Below are 21,656 nucleotides of genomic sequence, written 5' to 3' on the forward strand. Positions count from 1 at the left end.
TATGCTAGGACATCGTCTCTCACATTTTTGTGTACTTTTACTAGGACATCGTCTCTCCCACCTATGTGTACTATGCTAGAACATCGTCTCACCCACATATGGACTATGCTAGGACATCGTCTCACCCACATTTGTGTATTTTGCTAGGACATTATCTCACCCACATTTGTGTATTTTGCTAGGACATCGTCTCACCCACATATGTGTACTATGCTAAGACATTATCTCACCCACATATGTCTACTATGCTGGGATATCGTCTCACCCACCTATGTGTACTATGCTAGGACATCGTCTCACCCACATATGTGGACTATGCTAAGACATCATCTCACCCACATATGTCTACTATGCTGGGATATCGTCTCACCCACCTATGTGTACTATGCTAGAACATCGTCTCACCCACATATGTCTACTATGCTAGGACATCGGCTCACCCACATATGTGTACTATGCTAGAACATCGTCTCACCCACATATGTGGACTATGCTAAGACATCGTCTCACCCACATATGTGGACTTTGCTAGGACATCGTCTCACCCACATTTCTGCACAGCACGAGGGAACCCTTTCAGCCTCATGTCTGGACATCACGAGGGCATCCTTTCAACCTCATATCTGCACATCACGAGGACACGCTTTCAACCTCGTGTCTACACATCACGTGGACACCCTTTCAACCTCATGTGTACACATGACGAGGGCACCCTTTCAACCTCGTGTCTACACATCACGAGGGCACCTTTCAACCTCATGTCTACACATCACGAGGACACGCTTTCAACCTCGTGTCTACACATCACGAGGGCACCCTTTCAGTCTCATCTCTACACATCACGTGGACACACTTTCAACCTCATGTCTACACATCACGTGGACACACTTTCAACCTCATGTCTACACATCACGAGGGCACCCTTTCAGTCTCATCTCTACACATCACGTGGACACCCTTTCAACATCACGTGGACACACTTTCAACCTCATGTCTACACATCACGTGGACACCCTTTCAACCTCATGTCTACACATCACGAGGGCACCCTTTCAACCTCATGTCTACACATCACGAGGACACCCTTTCATCCTCATGTCTTCACATCACGAGGGCGCCCTTTCATCCTCATGTCTGCTCAACACGACGTCACCGTCTCACCCACACCTGTAGTTAACAGTTGACACTGTCTCACTTAACTGTGTTGCCTCTGTGTTGTACAGTATCGCGAGATGGACGTAGCTTCTGGTGTGTTGGATCTGACCTATGGTCAAGCTCTGGTCTGGCTGGGTCTCTACTTCAGTCCATTCCTGGCACTGGCGGGCGTGGTCAAACTTGTTATCCTCTTCTACTTCCAATATGTCATTGCCCGCACGTGCTACGTGGCGCCAAGAAAGGTGTTCCGAGCCTCGAGATCCGGGAACTTCTACATGTTTATTCTACTTCTCAACCTCTTTTTCGCTCTCTTCCCCCTGGGATACGCCGTCATTGAGTACGTTTAGAAACTTAACATTTAGTGTTCTTGTGTGTCCATGGGTACGTCGTCATAGACTACACTTATGGTACCCGTGAAGATCTGGTATAGAACTGATCTTCAGTAATCCATGCTTGTCGTAAGAGGCGACTTACGGGATCGGGTGGTCAGGCTCGCTGACTTGTTGGGTTTTTTTACACGTCATCGTAGACCAATATGCATAGATCGATGCTCATGCTGTTGATCACTGGATTCTCTGGTCAAGACTCTATTATTTACATACCGCCGTCATATAGCTGGAATATTGCTCAGTGCGGCGTTAAACAACAAACCGACCAACATTTATGGACCTACCATTTATTTGATTTGAGTGTCCTTGGATATATAAATTCACTGTCATTGAGTACTTTTAGGGACCATGTAATATACTTGTGTGCTCTAGGATTATCAGCCCAAAAAACACACCGACTCGGAACACATTCAAACCTACATTAGGGCGAACGGAGATTCGAACTCATGAGTATTACTAGTTACTGGCGCACCGAAGGGATCTGAACAGTGAATTTCACATGAGATGACTGGGAAGGTTTACGCTGGATGTTCACAATTCCACATGTCGTATATGAAAATTTAACGATCAAAATCTGTTTCAAATGAAGACGAAAACACAACAATATATCTGCTCAAAACTCCATTGAGGCTTTTTCCCGCTGTTCAGAAATGGATCAACTCGAATTCTTTTCAGAAACGGTGGAGGACACTGATACAGATGCAAGCACAAGTTATCAGTTGAATCAGATATTCTTTATGCAGTAATAATGTTAAGGTAACTGATTGTGTAAGGTAACTGATAGGTGTGTACATGTTTGTGACGCAAACAACAGTATCTAAAGTGTAAAAACTATCACCAGAGAAACGTAGGTGTGAATAATATTTTCAAAACAGATGACGTCATAGCTTTTTCTTCATAAAAAAACAAAACTAACATTAGTTTCTTCAGACCGTATTGGGTTTTTTCTTAAGAAATTCGCGTTGTCAATCTTGAATGTTGAAATTGGCAGCAAAACTGTCCTAAAGATCGGATCCTTCGGCGAGACGGTGCGGGATCCGACATCGATCGGATCCAACTTTCTTAAGGATGTCAGTTTTTTAAACTTCGGATCCAAGCTATCAGCGCTGACAAAGCTTGCTCAATATTTCGTAAATTTCTGATTCCACTGGAAATCCGAAATTAATGCGTTCCTGCAGCTCACTGAAAGACAAACGTATGAGCATTGACTACTGATAACGCGGATCCGAAAGTAATATCAATTCGGCGTAGCATGTTTAATAAGTTGTACGTGTGCATCAACTTAATCATACACAAGAACACAACGTTTGATTTATTTTATACGGGAAAACGTATATGGTGTAGTGGGATTTGTGTATATGAACGCCATAAGTATGTTTCTCGACCTCTTGGGTTTTCCTCAAAGAGGTGGGCGTTGGGGTAGCATAATGGTTAAAGCGTTCGCTCGTCACGCCGAATACCCGGGTTCGGTTCCATGGGTACAGTCTGAGAAGCCCATTTCTGGTGTCCCCCACCGTGATATTGCTAAAAGCGGCGTAAAACTAAACTCACTTACTCCTCAAATTTCGGGCTTCCCTCCCACACAAAGCACACACGCCGTGATATTATTTGAAAACTGTTCAAAGCGGCGTTATACCCAACTACCTCACTCACTCACTTACTCACTTTTCAGACTTCAGCCATCCGATGACTGTGGTCCGTTTCAGCTGGAGCGACATGTTTATGACGTCATCGCCTCACGTGTGGGAAACCTCCCTGATTGGCTACAAGACGCTCTGGATTACATTGCAACACCCTCTGTCATTATCGCCGTCATTATACTCCTGCTGTGAGTTATACACATAATATTGTTTATGATAACAACCAAACCGTAAAGATTCGGATTAGAACTTGTCTTCAGCAACCAATGCTTGACTTAAGCAGTGATCGGGTGGTATGGTCCACTGACTTGGTTGGGATATGTAACCGTATTCCAGTTGCGAGGGTGGTGGGGTAGCCTAGAGGTTAACACGTTCGCTGGTCACGGTGAAGACCCGGGTTCGAATCCCCCCATGGGTACAGTGTGTGAAGCCCATTTCTGGTGTCCCCCGCCGTGATATTGCTGGAATATTGCTTAAGGCGGCGTAAAACTAAACTCACTCTATTAGCGAAGATCGATCCTTATGATGCCAATCACTGGATCATCTGATCCAGACTTCTTTTCCTACAGCCCACCATTAATGCTGGAATACTATTGTGTGTGTCGCTAAGCAACAAAAAACAAAATAATAACAAAACTATAAGGTAAGCGATAAACGTTAACTTTACGGAAATTTTGGCGAATGTATAATTTCAAATTCATCGCTTTTTCCACCAATCGAATGATATGCTTGAAGTATTGGCTTTTATGGTCAAATGGAAGGACATGGTTCTATAAAGCTATAGTGACGGTGTGGCGGCCAAGGGGTAAAGCGTTCGCTCGTCACTCCGATGACCCGGGTTCAATTTCCCACATGGGTACAATGTTTAATGCCCCTTTCCGTCATCCCCTGCCGTAATACTGCAAAATATTGCGTAAAAGCGGCGTATAACCACAGTCGCTCCTATAGTTCCTTAAATGGTAACAATCTCGCTAACACAGTTGCTGGTATGTAGGGTCAAATCTTTCCAATCAGTTGTAGCTATTGATTCTTGGAAAAACATAACTAGTGTCACGTGTTCGATGTTCATGGTGTGAATCCCGCGATTGTCTGGTCTGATTCACATGTCCCCGACTTTGGTTGTCTCCATGGTCTTTGTCTCACCCCCTGTCAACGATTTTTGTATCACCAGAAAGTATCCCGATGTAGTCTTTTTATTCATTCTAGTATTTCTTGCACGTGGAGGGCTCATACATTATAAGACAACCAGCTCTTGTGAGAAACAAAGTCAACATCGAAATCACTGACACGAACGTTTAATACTCAGCATAAAACAAATACACACCAGCAGAATAGCCGAACAGGCAACACAAAGGTGAGGTTGAATGTGCGGCTGCTTGTACTAGCCCAGACCGAAGCTGGTTTTATAGTGCTAGCCCATTGAGATACCATGCCACTGTGAAGCATGAATACCCCACTCAGACACATTATACTGACTCCGAGCCGACCGGTCGAGTCCTTGTTGTACATTAATGCCGAGCGCCAGGCAGGGACCAACAAGTACCAAATTTTAACGTCTTTTGGTATGACGCGGTCGGGGATCGAACCCGCCACCTTCCGCTCTCCGGCAACACAAAGATAATGATGAGCGGACTTCCCCGCTCGGACATGACGTGAGTAGAGCTGAGGAGTACATCCTGCTCGTGGTCCATCGTACACCATCAGCCGGAATGCCAAGCTGACTGACAGTACCGGGAATTCAAGCCCCGGTTCATAATGAAAAATAACGCCTTTGGTATTCATATTATAAAACCATATTACACCACACTTCTCTAAAAAAATATAATGCATTCCTCTCAATAATACTGACTATCAGGGAAGCTACCATATAATTTATTACAAATAAATTACGTACTTACATTACAATATTTAATCAAAAAGTTCGAATAAATTAATACAACGTTTGTTTGTTTTTTTAAGTTTCAAGAAACTTCTATGAAATCTTTCAACTTCAAACACGAACAAGACCTTTCAAATCTTAATTTAGGGCCATGGACTTAAAACGGGGGAAAATCCCAATTTTAGGCCCTTGGACTTAATTTCGCATGGGCTTAAATGATAGGAAATCACGGTGCAAATGCAGACACACATATACTATTCACACTTTGCTAAGGATCAAATCATGAATTCAACAGAAAACTATGTGGGGTCAAAAATGGTTTAAATATCTAAGCTTATTGTTAGCATGGATCCTAGGTTTCAGTATGTCATTGCATACTGAATCCCATACCTGCCTTGTGGATCCCATACCTGCTATTGACAGGTGCTGTTTATTTGTCAATGACTCGTTCCATGATTTGCAAAATGGTTGATTGGTGCCATGAAAACTATACTGGACAAAAATAGTTAGGAATATACATAAATTTTGAAATTATGAATAATGATCTATTTATTCATTGACACACTGATAACATATCAATCATAAAAATACCAATATCCCTAACTTATTTTGTCAAGTATATGTTTATGGTTATTCATGTATCAATTGCATAAGGTTAGATTAAAGTAGTTGTTTGCTTAAAGAGGGGTTACCATATCATTATTCATCCAGTTTTAATAGATATAATTTCAAATTATAAATCTACGACGACGATGTTGCCCGGACACGGGACTGATGAGCGTTATTACCGACGCAGACCAGGGGATGATCGATTATGGTCATATATGTAATAATATGAATAACAGTAATTAATGAGACGTGAAATATTGTTGCTAACAATCAATAATCAATAAACTTAGAATTGCCCTTTCACGTAAAATGTGATATGTAAATCCATATACATGACAACTCTTGCATGGAATAATTCACACTCCGGCGCAGCATAACATCACTGCCACAGGCTAATTTGCATATCACGTGACCGGACGTTTCTCTTGTTTGTAAACAAACGCGCAAATTAAAAATAAGAAGAGACTGGCCTTACGCAAGCTTTTCGGCGCGCTCTTCACAATGTTTGACATTGTTACGTGTATATTCTTCCACAACTGCGACAGTAAGATTTATGACCGTACATATTTTAGATATCAAACTGGCTGCGTCGTTTGCTCTCTGTCGGCGTCGATGACAGCACGTGGAGCCGTACAACCTATGTAAACAAACGATCGCTGAGCAAATCGAAATTATGTTACATGTTTTAGGATATTTTGTCAGTGAAACTAAACCATTCTATCAAAGATGTTTAATTAGATGTGTAGACTCGTCAAAAATAAAAGTGTTAAGAAATATGTACATTATATTGAATGAACGGTGCAAGATGTGACGAATCGTCACATCTTTCTGGCCTGTGGCAGAGGTGCTATGCTGGCTTGCCGCATGGAACTCTGGGTAGGAGAGTGGGAATAATTCATGGACTCTACTGTGTATTAATGCGCGGATTGTGAAAGTTAATCCATGACTGTATTTTGGGCCAATGGCCTTGGTACTGGAATAAAATGTCTGTCTGTCTGTCTGTCTGCAAAGTGGGATACGATCGCGTGCATCAAACAAGTAAATGAGAACACATAATCACTCTTATGTATCTGGTTGCTGAAGAGCCATTCTAACCCACATTTTTACGGGTCCAACATATTTGGGAACCTGTGAGAATGGATAGTCTGTCTCATGATAAGGATTGTCGGTAATCCCAATGCTATTAATGGCAACACACTATCAACTGGTTTCTGCATAAGTCGCACCTCACAGAAGGAATTGTCAATTTACATATAATCACTATCAGCTATTCAATACACGCACAGAAATTGGCACATTCATTGGCAGATGTGCAAGACACATTAGATATAGTACTACATAGCCTTGTATTCGTATAAACATACTGACAGACCTCGCCCAGATGAACCCAACCATGCCAGCTGTCGTCAACAGCAGAGATTCCAGCAGAGATTGCATAGTCACCGGCTGTGATCAGCACAGCGTGTGTTCAATGAAGGAAAGCTTGTGCTTGCTCAGATCTATGTTTCCAGTTCAGTTCAGTTCAGTTCATTTATTCACCAAAACCACTCACAGTGGTACATAGGACAGTTATACAGTGATACATGAATAATGAAATATTGATACGAGGCAATATCATTGAAGTTTTGAAAGATTTACATAAACACTTGAAATATATTTGCTTAACTTAACAACAACTGTGTAATTTCTTTCCATAAAAAGACTATGCAATTTAAAGTAATTAGGTCTTGTACAACAATACTTTGGTAATAACTTGTTTCTATCTGCTAACAAAGAATTATAATAAAAAATATAGTGGTACTCATCACCCACTTCACCGGAGTTACACATCAAACACTTTCTGTCATTAAATGGCATATGATGTCAGCGTCCTACTTCAACAGGAAGCTTAGTATCTAAACTTCAAAAGAGGTTGGTTAAACTGGTAATAAAATGTAGTCTTCAGCACCCAAAATCACATGTTTTACCTTTAAACGATACAGATGTTTGACCTTGCCATTGTGTTATACACTGATCTGTTAGAATATAATTCTGATTAGACTAGATATATGATAAACCACATTAGTCTAAAAAAAATTCTATCACAATGTAGCCAAGCTGGCTGGTTTTCAGTACAATTGTCAACTGTTAATAATTTAGTGTACACTTTACGTGTAAGTTTATTTTGGTTTTCATTATCTAAAATTTAACACCAATGCGATAATACCTTTTTTTTTTGACAATAATACTTAAAGGCAGGCGTCCCGTCTCGCTGCAAAACATAAGCCGGGGTACTTTTACGTAGATGACATGGTTCACCTTAAAAGGGCCCCTGTATGGTAGTCACGCACGGTAGCTAATGACAACCGGCTTTAAATCAAAGCTAAATCATTCCTGATTGTGAAAAATCACATCCCTTTCAGTCGCCAGAACTGCACCACATTTTCACCATTTAGGGGGTCTGGCTTTTGGACCAATTATGTAGATCGATGCTCATGCTGTTCATCACAGGATTCTCTGGTCCAGAACATTTACAGACGGCCGTGATATAACTGGAATATTGATGAGCGCGGCGTTAAACAACAACCAACCAATTTATTGTTGACCAAGCTACGACATTGAGATGTCATGCGGTTGTTCCAAATGACCTTATACTGTTTAAGGCGGAATCCCAACTGTTCCCTCAATATCAGACTAACGCTTATTTTATTTCAAAATACATATCTACCACCCAAAATCCACGGATCCCCCTTCTCGTTCCTCCCCGTAAAATCAAAATAGAGCCCAGATAATCTTCGGGAACTCTAAACCTGAAGCAATCAGGACTTGCGTTGTATTCAGTGATAATATATATATTCGGCCCGGAAGACAGACTTATTCACTACTGTATCGGTTCTCTAATGTGCGGTAGTCTATTTGTCTAATACTGTTACTTACCTTTACCTTACTTACCTTTACCTAACCTGCCTTTACCTTACTTACCTACCTTTACCTTACTTACCTACCTTTACCTTACCTACCTTTACCTTACCTTACCTTTACCTTACTTTACCTTTACCCACCTTTTACCTACTTTTACCTTACCTTACCTACCTTTACCTTTACCTTTACCTTTTACCTTACTTTACCTTCTTTACCTTTACTTTTACCTTACCTACCTTTTACCTTTACCCACCTTTTTACCTTACCTTACCCTACCTTTACCTTACCTACCTTTACCTTTTACCTACCTTTACCTTTACTTACCTTTACCTTTACCTAACCAACCTTTACCTTACCTACTTTTACCTTTACTTTACTTACTTACCTTACTTACCCTTACCTTTTACCTACCTTTACCTTACTTACCTTTACTTTTACCTTTACCAACCTTTACCTTTACCTTTACCTTTACCTTACCCTACCTTACCTACCTTACCTTTACCTTTACCTTTACCTACCCACTTTACCCACCCACCTTACCCACCTTACTTTACCTTTACCCACCTGGTGGGGTAGTCTAGTGGTTAGAGCGTTCGCCTCGTCACGCCGAAGACCCGGGTTCGATTCCCTACATGGGTACAATGTGTGAAGCCCATTTCTTGTGTCCCCCGCCGTGATATGGCTTGAATATTGCTAAATACTCACTACTTACTTAGGTCTGCCACCCCACGTGGGGCACTGGACGTCCACTATAGATCTCCAGACCCCTTGTCCTGGGCTTTCCTCTCCAGCTGGTTCCACCTTTCTCTGTATCACCATCGAGGACGTGTCGCCAGGTGTTTGGGGGGCCTGCCTCTCCTTTCCCCTGAGGATCCCATGTTAGTGCCAATACTGTCAACTCATGATCTAATACCACCTCTCCTATTGGTTGTCCTCACTGAAACCTCGTTAATCCGAATCCTGTTTATCCGGACACTTGCTTCGAACCCTTCTACACTCAGTATTTAAGTATTATATGGATCATAATATGAACTATTAAATACTTTAATATTGAACATTAGGGTGGTCATTAACACGATCTGAAAAAACCCGTAACTGTCCGAAGTAACATTTCTTTTTGGTAGGTTTGTTTATAATACATTCTTTACTACAATATTGGTTAAATTTGACACGCACTTTTTTCCTACAGACTCATTCTCTTCTACTACATGGCGCGGTCATCGTCTTATAAAGAGGTTGGCAAGCAGATCAGGAAGCAGCTAACTCTGGTAAGTACATGTAGGGAGACTATATATGTTGTAGAGTATCCCTGGTACATGCCACTTCAGAATTGAATCGACATCCATTCTTCGTGTCATAGCGAGAGGTAAGGACCAGAATTGCTTTGGGGTCATGCTTCAATTACTTGCTGATTTTGATGATAGCAATCAAAATCTAATTGCAAATGTTTTGAAAGTATATTTGTGTAGGGTGACATTAGACATTAGAGTGAATGAGTGAGTATGGTTTTACGCCGCTTTTAGCAATATTCCAGCAATATCACGGCGGGGAACACCACAAATGGGTTTCATACATTGAAGCCATGTGGGAAATCGAACCTGGGTCTTCGGCGTGACGAGCGAACGCTTTAACCACTAGGCTACCCCACCGCCCCCATTTGACATTAGAGACGTGAAACCTGGAGTGTTTTCTTGAATGATAAGTCTTCGACTTAAGGGGGGAATCTCGCACCAATATTCAGTTCGAGCAACTGCATATTTGATCGAGTCTTCCAAAGAGCTGTGTTTCTCTGCAAAATCAAAAGAAATATTACAAGATTATCCTTTCGGCCTAGGCATATTCATAACATCAGACTAAGATCAAATCATTTGGAAACCATTCTGACACAAGTTGGGTTCATCTGAATGAGAGTGGTGGGGTAGCATAGTGGTTAGGCGTTCGCTCGTCACGTCAGAGACCCGGGTTCGAATCCCAGCATCCGTGTAAAGTGTGATGCCCATTTTGGTGCTTCCTCTGTAATACTGCTGGGATATGAGTGATATAGAATCATTCTGACTCAACCCACTCCATGTTAATGAGACTTAGACCTTCTTGAATCCACTACACCTCGAGTTAGTATAAAACACTCTTGTTAACGCGAGCAAGCTAATTATATATGCTAGAAAATATAATATTGATTACACCTTCGTGATTTATTTGCCAGCTGAAAACATTCTCAAATGGGGACCATTCAGTCAACTCCTGACATACCGAACACATGGTCAGATCGTCTTATCGAAATTCGTATTCCACAAGGCCATATTAGCAACGCTCATTTGGGGAACGGGACCTAATTTATGTTTTTACTGGATTTGTTGTATATTTTTTAACCTCATTATATTCCAGTGAAACTCATGTCTTAAATAATGACCGAACTTTGGTGTGATTACAGATACATATTATTACACGAGTGTATAGGTCACCTGATTTTACGCGAGAGAGTTACTATGGTTTTACGCCTCTTTTAGCAATATTCCAGCAATATCACGGCGGCGGACACCAGAAATGGGCTTCACACATTGTACCCATGTGGAGAATCGAACCCGGGTCCTCGGCGTGACGTGCAAACGCTTTAACCACTAGACTACCCCACCGGCCCCTGATTTTACGAAAGGGAGAATACCACCATAAGTATCTAGACATGGGTCGCTACACATTATTTTCTCCGCTGACGGGTCTCGGATCCTCGTGTCTTGGGTTTGAATCCTACACTCCCTGTTTGAAGGATTTGGTAGGTTTGTTTATAATACATTCTTTACTACAATATTGGTTAAATTTGACACGCACTTTTTTCCTACAGACTCATTCTCTTCTACTACATGGCGCGGTCATCGTCTTATAAAGAGGTTGGCAAGCAGATCAGGAAGCAGCTAACTCTGGTAAGTACATGTAGGGAGACTATAAATGTTGTAGAGTATCCCTGGTACATGCCACTTCAGAATTGAATCGACATCCATTCTTCGTGTCATAGAGAGAGGTAAGGACCAGAATTGCTTTGGGGTCATGCTTCAATTACTTGCTGATTTTGATGATAGCAATCAAAATCTAATTGCAAATGTTTTGAAAGTATATTTGTGTAGGGTGACATTAGACATTAGAGTGAATGAGTGAGTATGGTTTTACGCCGCTTTTAGCAATATTCCAGCAATATCACGGCGGGGAACACCACAAATGGGTTTCATACATTGAAGCCATGTGGGAAATCGAACCTGGGTCTTCGGCGTGACGAGCGAACGCTTTAACCACTAGGCTACCCCACCGCCCCCATTTGACATTAGAGACGTGAAACCTGGAGTGTTTTCTTGAATGATAAGTCTTCGACTTAAGGGGGGAATCTCGCACCAATATTCAGTTCGAGCAACTGCATATTTGATCGAGTCTTCCAAAGAGCTGTGTTTCTCTGCAAAATCAAAAGAAATATTACAAGATTATCCTTTCGGCCTAGGCATATTCATAACATCAGACTAAGATCAAATCATTTGGAAACCATTCTGACACAAGTTGGGTTCATCTGAATGAGAGTGGTGGGGTAGCATAGTGGTTAGGCGTTCGCTCGTCACGTCAGAGACCCGGGTTCGAATCCCAGCATCCGTGTAAAGTGTGATGCCCATTTTGGTGCTTCCTCTGTAATACTGCTGGGATATGAGTGATATAGAATCATTCTGACTCAACCCACTCCATGTTTATGAGAATTAGACCTTCTTGAATCCACTACACCTCGAGTTAGTATAAAACACTCTTGTTAACGCGAGCAAGCTAATTATATATACTAGAAAATATAATATTGATTACACCTTCGTGATTTATTTGCCAGCTGAAAACATTCTCAAATGGGGACCATTCAGTCAACTCCTGACATACCGAACACATGGTCAGATCGTCTTATCGAAATTCGTATTCCACAAGGCCATATTAGCAACGCTCACTTCGGGGAACGGGACCTAATTTATGTTTTTTACTGGATTTGTTGTATATTTTAACCTCATTATATTCCAGTGAAACTCATGTCTTAAATAATGACCGAACTTTGGTGTGATTACAGATACATATTATTACACGAGTGTATAGGTCACCTGATTTTACGCGAGAGAGTTACTATGGTTTTACGCCTCTTTTAGCAATATTCCAGCAATATCACGGCGGCGGACACCAGAAATGGGCTTCACACATTGTACCCATGTGGAGAATCGAACCCGGGTCCTCGGCGTGACGTGCAAACGCTTTAACCGCTAGACTACCCCACCGGCCCCCTGATTTTACGAAAGGGAGAATACCACCATAAATATCTAGACATGGGTTGCTACACATTATTTTCTCCGCTGACGGGTCTCGGATCCTCGTGTCTTGGGTTTGAATCCTACACTCCCTGTTTGAAGGAAATTGAAAACATCAGACCTCAGTCGGTTCCTCCTCTACTCGAAACTTTTTTGGAATGCACACACATAAAAGTTATCTATATATCAAAGTTTACTTAGAGTAGTTTGTTTTATCTTAAACCCAATACACATTTGATGTGTTTAGGGTCACGTTTAGGATCTGAACACATAAAATGAGGCATCGAGGCTGAACACCATCTGAGCACAACATCCCGAAACGTTTAGATTTTAAATAGATAAAATAAATAGATTAAATTAAATAATAGCATCTTTGTGTATTATCCCAATAGATCCTGAACACACCCAAAGCGAGTTTCTTAGGACAATGTTGACGCCTTCTGGTAATTTTACTGTTTAGCTTAAACATTTTCCAGTTCAGTTGTTGAAAATGTTGTCAACTCGCTCACTTTGTCGGGAGTACTAGTCCTAGACAATTGTGTCTCATGAGACATCTGATTTGCAGGAACGGACGGTGGAGAAAAAGAGGATCTTTTTAAAGGCAAGGGCACTTCAAGGTAAATCGTAAACTAGAATCACGCATCATGGTAAACTGTCAATGGCACAGGATTATCTAATCCCATGTAACTTCCATGCTATTAATATATTTAAAACTGCAGTCGTTTCATGCCAGGGGCAGGAGGCCTACAAATGAACCACAATTACAAGTTTTTACCAAATGAATGTTGTTGAACGCCGCAACCAGCAATACTATTCTCTGCAGCATTCTCATATCATTTGATAATACAGACCACGTTAGAATTGGGTATTCAGCAACCCATGCTTGTGATAAGAGGCGAATGACGGGTTCGAGTGGACAGGCTTAGTTGAAGCTTGGGACCATCATGATGTCAATCACTGGATTGTCTGGTCCAGACTCCATTATATACAGACCGCCGCCATATGCCTGCAATATTGATGAGTGCGGCGTTAAACAAAGAAAGTAAAACATCAGTGGGGGAAACCACGTTCACCGCCATTGGGACAAGATGGCCTGTCATCTTAGCAAGAATACTTGCTGACCTGGTTGACACATGTCATCGCATCCCAATGATCGATGCTCATGCTATTGATCACTGGATTGTCGTATGCTTCATTATTTACTCACCAACTTCATGTATGCCGATCAAACCTCTAACACCTGCTATCAACATTTGCCAGTCTGCAGATGCATAAACTCAAAATGCACACTCTTATGACAAACTTAACACGATAAATACATTTGTAACTAATTAGCAAAACGATTTGGTATCGAACGAGTGAGTGACTATGGTTTTATGCAGCTTTTAGCAATATTCCAGCAATATCAGAGCAGGGGGACACCCAAAATGGGCTTCACACATTGTACCCATCAAACCCGGGTCTTCGGCCTGACGAGCGAACGCCTTAACCACAAGGCTTCCCCACAGCCCCGGTATTGCGTGAGGTTTATTCAAGCATAAAAATGTCGATCTGAACAACCTCTCTTTAGTTTACTATTTTGTGAGGTGAGGTGAAATTGGGTTTAACGTCGTGCTTGAGAATATTTCGCTCATATGACGACGGGCATGCGTGTTGAGAATATTTCGCTCATATGACGACGTGCATGCGTGTGTATGTGTATGTGCGGCTGCTTGTACTAGCCCAGACTTAAGCTGGTTTTATAGTGCTAGCCCACTGAGATACCACGCCGCAGTGAAGCATGAATACCCCATTCAGACACATTATACTGACTCCGAGCCGACCAGTCCTTGTTGTACCCATTAATGCCGAGCGCCAGGCAGGGACCAACAAGTACCATATTTTAACGTCTTTAGGTATGACGCGGTCGGGGATCGAACCCGCGACCTTCCGCTCTCCGGGCGGACGCTCTAACCACTACACCACGGAGGCGGTCTTACTATTTTGTAAGAGTACCATCATGTTATGAATACCATTTAAATACCATCATGTTATGAATCCCAAATATAACATATGTAACATTTGACCACTTTCTAAATGGCATTGTGTATTCATAGCTTTCGGCCGTGGTGCCGTGCCAATTTACACTTGTCAGAGGGGTACACAAAGTCCGTAGTCTAGACTTCCAGTCGACCGACTTCCTTTTTAGTGGAAGCCGTGTTGGCTGAGCGGGTTAGACGGCTGACTTGGTGTCATGGCGATTAGATGCCCGATTCTGAGGGTATGGGTTCGAATCCCGGATGGGACTCAACTAAACAAAAGAATCTGTACTTTACTGAGAAAGTGTAATCCCAAACATCACATGTTACATGGCTGCTAAGTGATACGTGCCTAGACAATCAGATCGATGCTCATGCTGGTGATCACTGGATTGTCTGGTCCAGACTTGATTATATACTGTCCGCCGCCATATATGTGAGTTTAGTTTTACGCCGCATTCAGCAACGTTCCAGCTATATGGCGGCGGTCTGTAAAAAATCGAGTCTTGACCAGACAATCCAGTGATCAACAGCATGAGCATCGATCTGCGCAATTGGGAACCGATGACATGCGTCAACCAAGCCAGCGAGCCTCACAACAAGCATGGGTTACTGAAGGCTCATTCTAACCCGGACCTTCACTGGTCCCGCCGCCATATAAAACTAGAATATTGCCAAGTGCGGCGTTAAACAACAAACACACCAATCGGAGACTGGAACTCTGATCACCTCAAACAACAGAAACTGAGGCCAGATTGATCCACTTTAATTAACCATGTAAAATTCCGTGACCAAACCAACGAAAGAAACAATGAATTTTCAGCTTTGATATGCTGATTGCAGACATCCACAAAGTTTTAACAATAACCCTGAACCAACATCAGCCAACCACATTTTGGAGTTAGGCGTCTATATTGTTTATTTGCATATTTGCATATTCTTGTGAATGTATAGAAGAAGAGAATTTTGTCATTGTGTCACATGCTAATGCCCAGTACATAATGACACGATTAAACATCCTCATAGCATCCGGCCATTTGGCCTATGAGACACATATCACAGTAAAACATTTAGATAGATAACAAAATGCATATTGCACATACATCACACATGCAGAATCATACCAATCCTTGCACACATACATACGTTCATTCATACATGCGTCAAACTCATCCACACACTCACCCATACAACACCATCACCTAATAGCAGTAAAACCTGGTATGTCTCCCAATCTAAAGACACAAATTGCCCTGTTGCATATAAAATATTTCTTTTTCTCCACAGGCCGTTCCTTGTCAAGAAAGTCAGATGCTGCAAGTGTTTCGAGCGTGATCACTGTCACAACCCCATAGCTACATATATCAATTGTAGGTGAACATAGATTAATGTCAAGTAGGCGTGTCTGCATCCTCTGGTCGGAAAGCGAGGTGATGCGGGTTGATACTGAAATCATGGCGAATCGGAGATCACAGGATTCTTGCACGACTAAGGGAGGTAACTCTCCTGGGCGAAATGCAATATGTATGGAACCGTGGACGGGCAGTTTTAGATTTCTCGGCATCTGGAAGATATGATGTCATCTAAACAGGCTCTTAAATGGCTTCGACAGATTTAGTTCTGTGATTTTAAATCTTTTTAACGCTCTGTCATCTTACTGTTTTTTTAATGAATGAATATTTCATGTTTCAAAAATGGAATTGATTACTCAAGGTTTTTAATCCGTAACACGAAGCAGAGCTTAATCGATATATGTATACGTCTAACCAAATGAATATAAATAGTGCTGTCTTTTCTTTTATGTTATCTAAACGATTCCTTTTGGCGATGTAATAACCTGTGATTTATATTAAGTCAAGTCAAGTCAATGTGTTGGGTGCAAATAGGCCTCGTACTGGCCCATCTCGCGCTAAAACTATAAAACCAACCAACCATGCATCTCTTCAGACGACTCGCCAGTGGTAACAACACTATGCAAAGGAAGTCAAAGTGTGCAATGAACTATGAGTGAGTGAGTTTGGTTTTACGCCGCTTTTAGCAACATTCCAGCAATATCACGGCGGGGGGTCACCAGCATTGGGCTTCACACATTGTGCCCATGTTGGGAATCGAACTCGGGTCTTCGGCGTGAAGAGCGAACACTTTAACCACTAGATTACACCATCGCCCTTGAACTATGATGACATTTTATCACATACAGTTAATTTTACGCAGCACTCAGGAATATTCCAGCTATATAGAGACGGTCTGTAAATAATCGAGTCTGGACCAGACAATCCAGTGATCATCAGCATCTATCTACGCAATTGGGATGACATGTGTAACCAATTCTAACCCGGATCTTCACGGGTCAACCGATGGTGTAAATTCAAGTGCAAATTTTGTTACGCTGCGGCGTAAAAAATAAACTCACTCACACATTCAGAATAAATATGGCTTGCTATAAATGACGAAAGCCGTTTATCCAAATGACGTCAAATGATGACAGAGAGGTATACGACAAAGGGGCTGATGGGAATGGGCAAGTGAGTGAGCGAGGTTAGTTTTACGCAGCACTCGGCTATGTTCCATCTATATGGCGGCGGTCTGTAAATAATAGAGTCTGGACCAGACAATCCAGTGATCAACAGCATGAGCATTGATCTACGCAGTCGGGATACGATGACATGTGTCAACCAAGTCAGCGAGCCTGACCACCCGATCCCGTTAGTCGCCTCTTACGATAATCATGGGTTACTGAAGATCAGTTCTAACCCGGATCTTCACGGGTATGATGGGAATGTGACAGTTCTTATTCCCCACTAATAAAACAAATGCAAAGTCAAAGTAATGATATCTGACATTCAAACAGCAAGAACAGAAACAACAATAGGCCTAAAACGACAAGCCCCCACTAACTAAATGTTAAAAAAATTACAATCTTACATGTAATGGAATTTGTTTCTAAATACCAAATACCATTTTTTTACCTCCTGACTGGAATTTGTTCATCAGCGCTGATAGCATTTTAAGACAATGTTGAGGAATTCAACGCTGTTATCAGATACCATGAAAAGCACGAGATTTGCCAAACCATGCGCACGCCAAAAAAAGGACGGGTGTATTCGGGCGAGCTGACCAATGTAAACCAAGAACAGTTGTTACCTCCTGTTGACTTTGCTGTGGGTAAGCACAATATGTTGTCGTGATTTTGGGTTCCAGAGGAACCAAACTATTCCAGTACAAAGAACCGCTTTGTAACAGAATACGTTTCGGGAGTGGCACAAATTACAAGAAATGGATGGAACCATCTTACATTACATTTGCATTTATATACACATGTATATAGCGCTTATATCCAGTCTTAAGAAGACTGCTCAAGAGCGCTGATGATGTCCGTATGAAAAGCTGAACAAGTGAGTGTTTAATCTGAATTTGAATGGGCTGAACGTCTCTACTGATTGAAGAGAGAGGGGTAATTTGTTCCACAAAGTTGGGCCAACAAACTGAAAAGACCTATCACCAGATGTCTTGGTCCGGCTGACCACTGTCTGGCACAGTGCTGTTGGGATGACTTCAGATGACGTGTTGGTTGATATTCTTACACAAGGTCTGAGAGGTAAACTGGTGCCGTGTTGTGCAAGGCTTTGAACATCAGTACCAACATTTTGTACTGGATACGTTGTCGGATGTGTAACCAGTGCAATGTCATCAGAACAGGTGTTACATGCTCGGTCTTCTTTGTGCGTATCCCAACTCGGGCAGCTGAGTTCTGGACTCTATGTAACTTGCTCAGGAGATATTCTGGAAGCACCTGAAGTAGAGCATTGCAAAAATCCAACCGAGACGCTACATGTGCTTGCATCAGTGTTGCTGCAGTTTGCTGGTTGATCACAGGCAAATAGGGTTGCGCAACAGAGAGAAAAATGACCAGTCTTTCTATATGCGAGCGAAGCGAGCAGTGGTTGGCAACATGCTTCCCTCGCTTCGGTTTGAAAAATATTTTTAATGTCAACATACAACATTGCCACAATCAAAGGTAGACACCCATTTCCTCAGAGGGTTATGCTCTCAGATGTCCAACCTCATATTTAATAATTACTTACGAACAATATATTTAATTCAATATTTTAAGCGCTATTTGTGGCATATCGCATCGTTCTTCGCCTCCATTACCCCTGCCGGCTTCCGGTTCAACGGAGTGAAGGAACAGGGGAGTTAAATCTACATATATTCAAGTTGAATCACATCGCATTTTCCAAAGTTGGAGAAAGACGACCTTGGTATGTTGATTACTGATTAGAATATATTGGTATATTTTGTATATTAGCACTTGGCGAACCATCAGACATCATTGTTCTGTCCATAACAAGACAATTCCTTAAAATGAGTGTATATACATGTAATACTTAATCCTTTTTCTTGATATAATATAGTCAGTTTAGTTATAAGATTAAGAGAAATCGCTGTTCACAAGCCTGTTTATATGAAATTACAATATGGAATATAACACTTGTGTATAAATAACAAAAATATCACGTATTAAATGTCCAAATATGTACAACAATGGCGGCATATGACATCACAACCGTTACAAAATGGCGAGTTCACTGACATCGGTACTCAGAATTTTGCGAGGACCTTTTACTTGATTGTACATAAATATGTGATATAAGTAATCAGAAACGTTCTTACTATGCGCATATTGTTATTTATTTCTATGTTTTCGTTGTAACCGCGAGAAGCAGTCAGAAATGCCGAAAATAGCGTTGTCGTTGTACGTGATTTTGCGTCAGTCGTGGCGTCACGTACGACGGAAACTTTGAGAATTTCGTTTGAATTTACCAAATCATCGTCATGTGTCTATTTCCAATTTCGAGCTACGAAACTCCTTCCATGCATATTCTAATAAATATGGAACGGAACGATTGCATCAATTGAGCCAACGTATGAAACGAATAGACGAATGGATGTCTTAAAAATTGAGAAAATGATACACAATATAAAATCTGAATTTGTCGCTGTTTATATTTCAGTCTTCCGAGCACAGCGTTCGTTTTCACGCCCCGATCAATTATAGTTCGTTTGATTTCGTTCGTTCGTTTGATCTAGACACTTGGTACTGGTGACAAAGCCAATTCAAAATGTATGAGAAATTCAGGGATGCGTTTTTCTGGCTGGTGATTTAGTGAAAAAACAGAAATCAGCGATCGCTTATATGCTACTGTGTAAACTCAATCTTCCGAGTAATTATCCGATTTTTACATTTCCAAACAAATAACGTCGTGAATTGTGATTTCGTAATGTCTAATGCGACATTTGAGATATACCTAATTATCAGGGGTCATTTTCAGCACTATTGATTTGCCTAAGATGATAGTGGCTAAGGTCAAGGAAGAGGACTTTTCCCGCAGAATTCAAAACTGTGAAGTGTATTTATGTGCGTGACATATTATGAATTTTATTCGACTTCAAAGTGAGAATTGAAGAGGAGGGACATATACAGAGGATTCTTCCCGAGTGCTGTGTCCCTCAGGCATTTGGGAGGTCAAAGAGGCTATCCGAAAAATATGATTTTTTAAATACCAATCCTTTCCATAAGGATATAAGAGACCGCTTTTCATTTGGAAGCGTGCACGTGCGAGTTGCCATTCTATATTACATATACAGCGCTACACATTGTTTCAACACCATGTAGTGGTAGAGCACGGGGAGGTTTGGTTGCAGTGAGTGAGTTGAGTTTTACGCCGCCTTTAGCAATATTCTAGCAATACCATGGGGGGAGATCAGAAATGGGCTTCACACATTGGACCCATGTGGGGATTCGAACCCAGGTAACGAACAAACGTAACGAACGAACACTTTTACCACTAACCCCCTCCCCTGGTTTGCTTGTGGGGCTATAAAGGATTATGTAACCCCCAAGTATCAACATGAAAACCTTTATGCCATCATTTCTATAGGAACGTTTCCATAGTTACTTCGGTATGGTATGACATAGCGCCTGTCTGGGGGTTTACATATGGAAGATCTATACTGCGGTCAGTTTGAATAAACCCCAACCCTAACACTCTTAAACGTGTACATTTTGAACAAATTTCACGAAATTTACGCGCGCGTGAAGTTATGAAGGGAGAGAGTGTCAGCCGTTTAACCAGTTTGACATGATGACTTTAGTTAAAATGTCATAATTTCATACGGAACGGAGGTTTATGTGTCTGTGGAAAAACATTTTCATTTCCTAAACCGGTGATCTAATTACATACTCTAAACGAGTCTATTGCATAATAGTTGACCTAACCTGGAGTGTACTGTTACTGGGGCTATATAAGCACTTTTGGCTATTCAATAAGCATGTGTGAAAAGATAGCAATGGGAACCCAGCAGTTCACATGGTGGAAACATATAGCCATCTACAGCATGAAAATGTTATATTTTGTCATATACAGTTTATGGTTCTTCCCATGTTCTTCCCAACAAAACAATTTCAACTGAAAATAACCATGAGAAACGTTCTTTAATAACATGTGAAAAGTTAAGAAAACAAACCTTTGCATATGTTCTCTTTCGGAAGGTATTACTCATGACGTGGTTTGAAGATACAGTTCTCATTTTGATAAACACATGGATAAGGTACTGATGGTTCAAGGGTCATAATCAGTGCGATTGTGGGATCCGACCTGCCAGTCATCGGATCCTGACTTCGTAAGGGAGGCAAATATACAGACAGCAATAAAACACAAGGCTTCATTAATGTAGGTACTGATGGTTCA

At 41.4% G+C, this 21,656-nt stretch overlaps 1 protein-coding gene across 1 annotated transcript in view; it reads left to right on the forward strand.

Annotated features, from left to right (window-relative positions):
* Positions 1 to 16,699, forward strand: part of LOC124265863 (transmembrane channel-like protein) — a 66,699-nt gene extending 50,000 nt beyond the window's left edge. Inside the window, exons 16-20 of the mRNA XM_046700712.1 lie at positions 1,224 to 1,492; positions 3,217 to 3,372; positions 9,763 to 9,841; positions 13,452 to 13,503; positions 16,192 to 16,699. Coding sequence (XP_046556668.1) covers positions 1,224 to 1,492; positions 3,217 to 3,372; positions 9,763 to 9,841; positions 13,452 to 13,503; positions 16,192 to 16,259 — 624 coding nt within the window. The 3' untranslated portion in view covers positions 16,260 to 16,699. The remainder of the gene's footprint in view (positions 1 to 1,223; positions 1,493 to 3,216; positions 3,373 to 9,762; positions 9,842 to 13,451; positions 13,504 to 16,191) is intronic.
* The last annotated feature ends 4,957 nt before the right edge of the window (positions 16,700 to 21,656 follow it).

This window comes from Haliotis rubra, unplaced genomic scaffold, assembly GCF_003918875.1.
Source record: "Haliotis rubra isolate DU_JTF1 unplaced genomic scaffold, ASM391887v1 Scf122, whole genome shotgun sequence".
Classification (NCBI taxonomy): Eukaryota; Metazoa; Mollusca; class Gastropoda; order Lepetellida; family Haliotidae; genus Haliotis; species Haliotis rubra.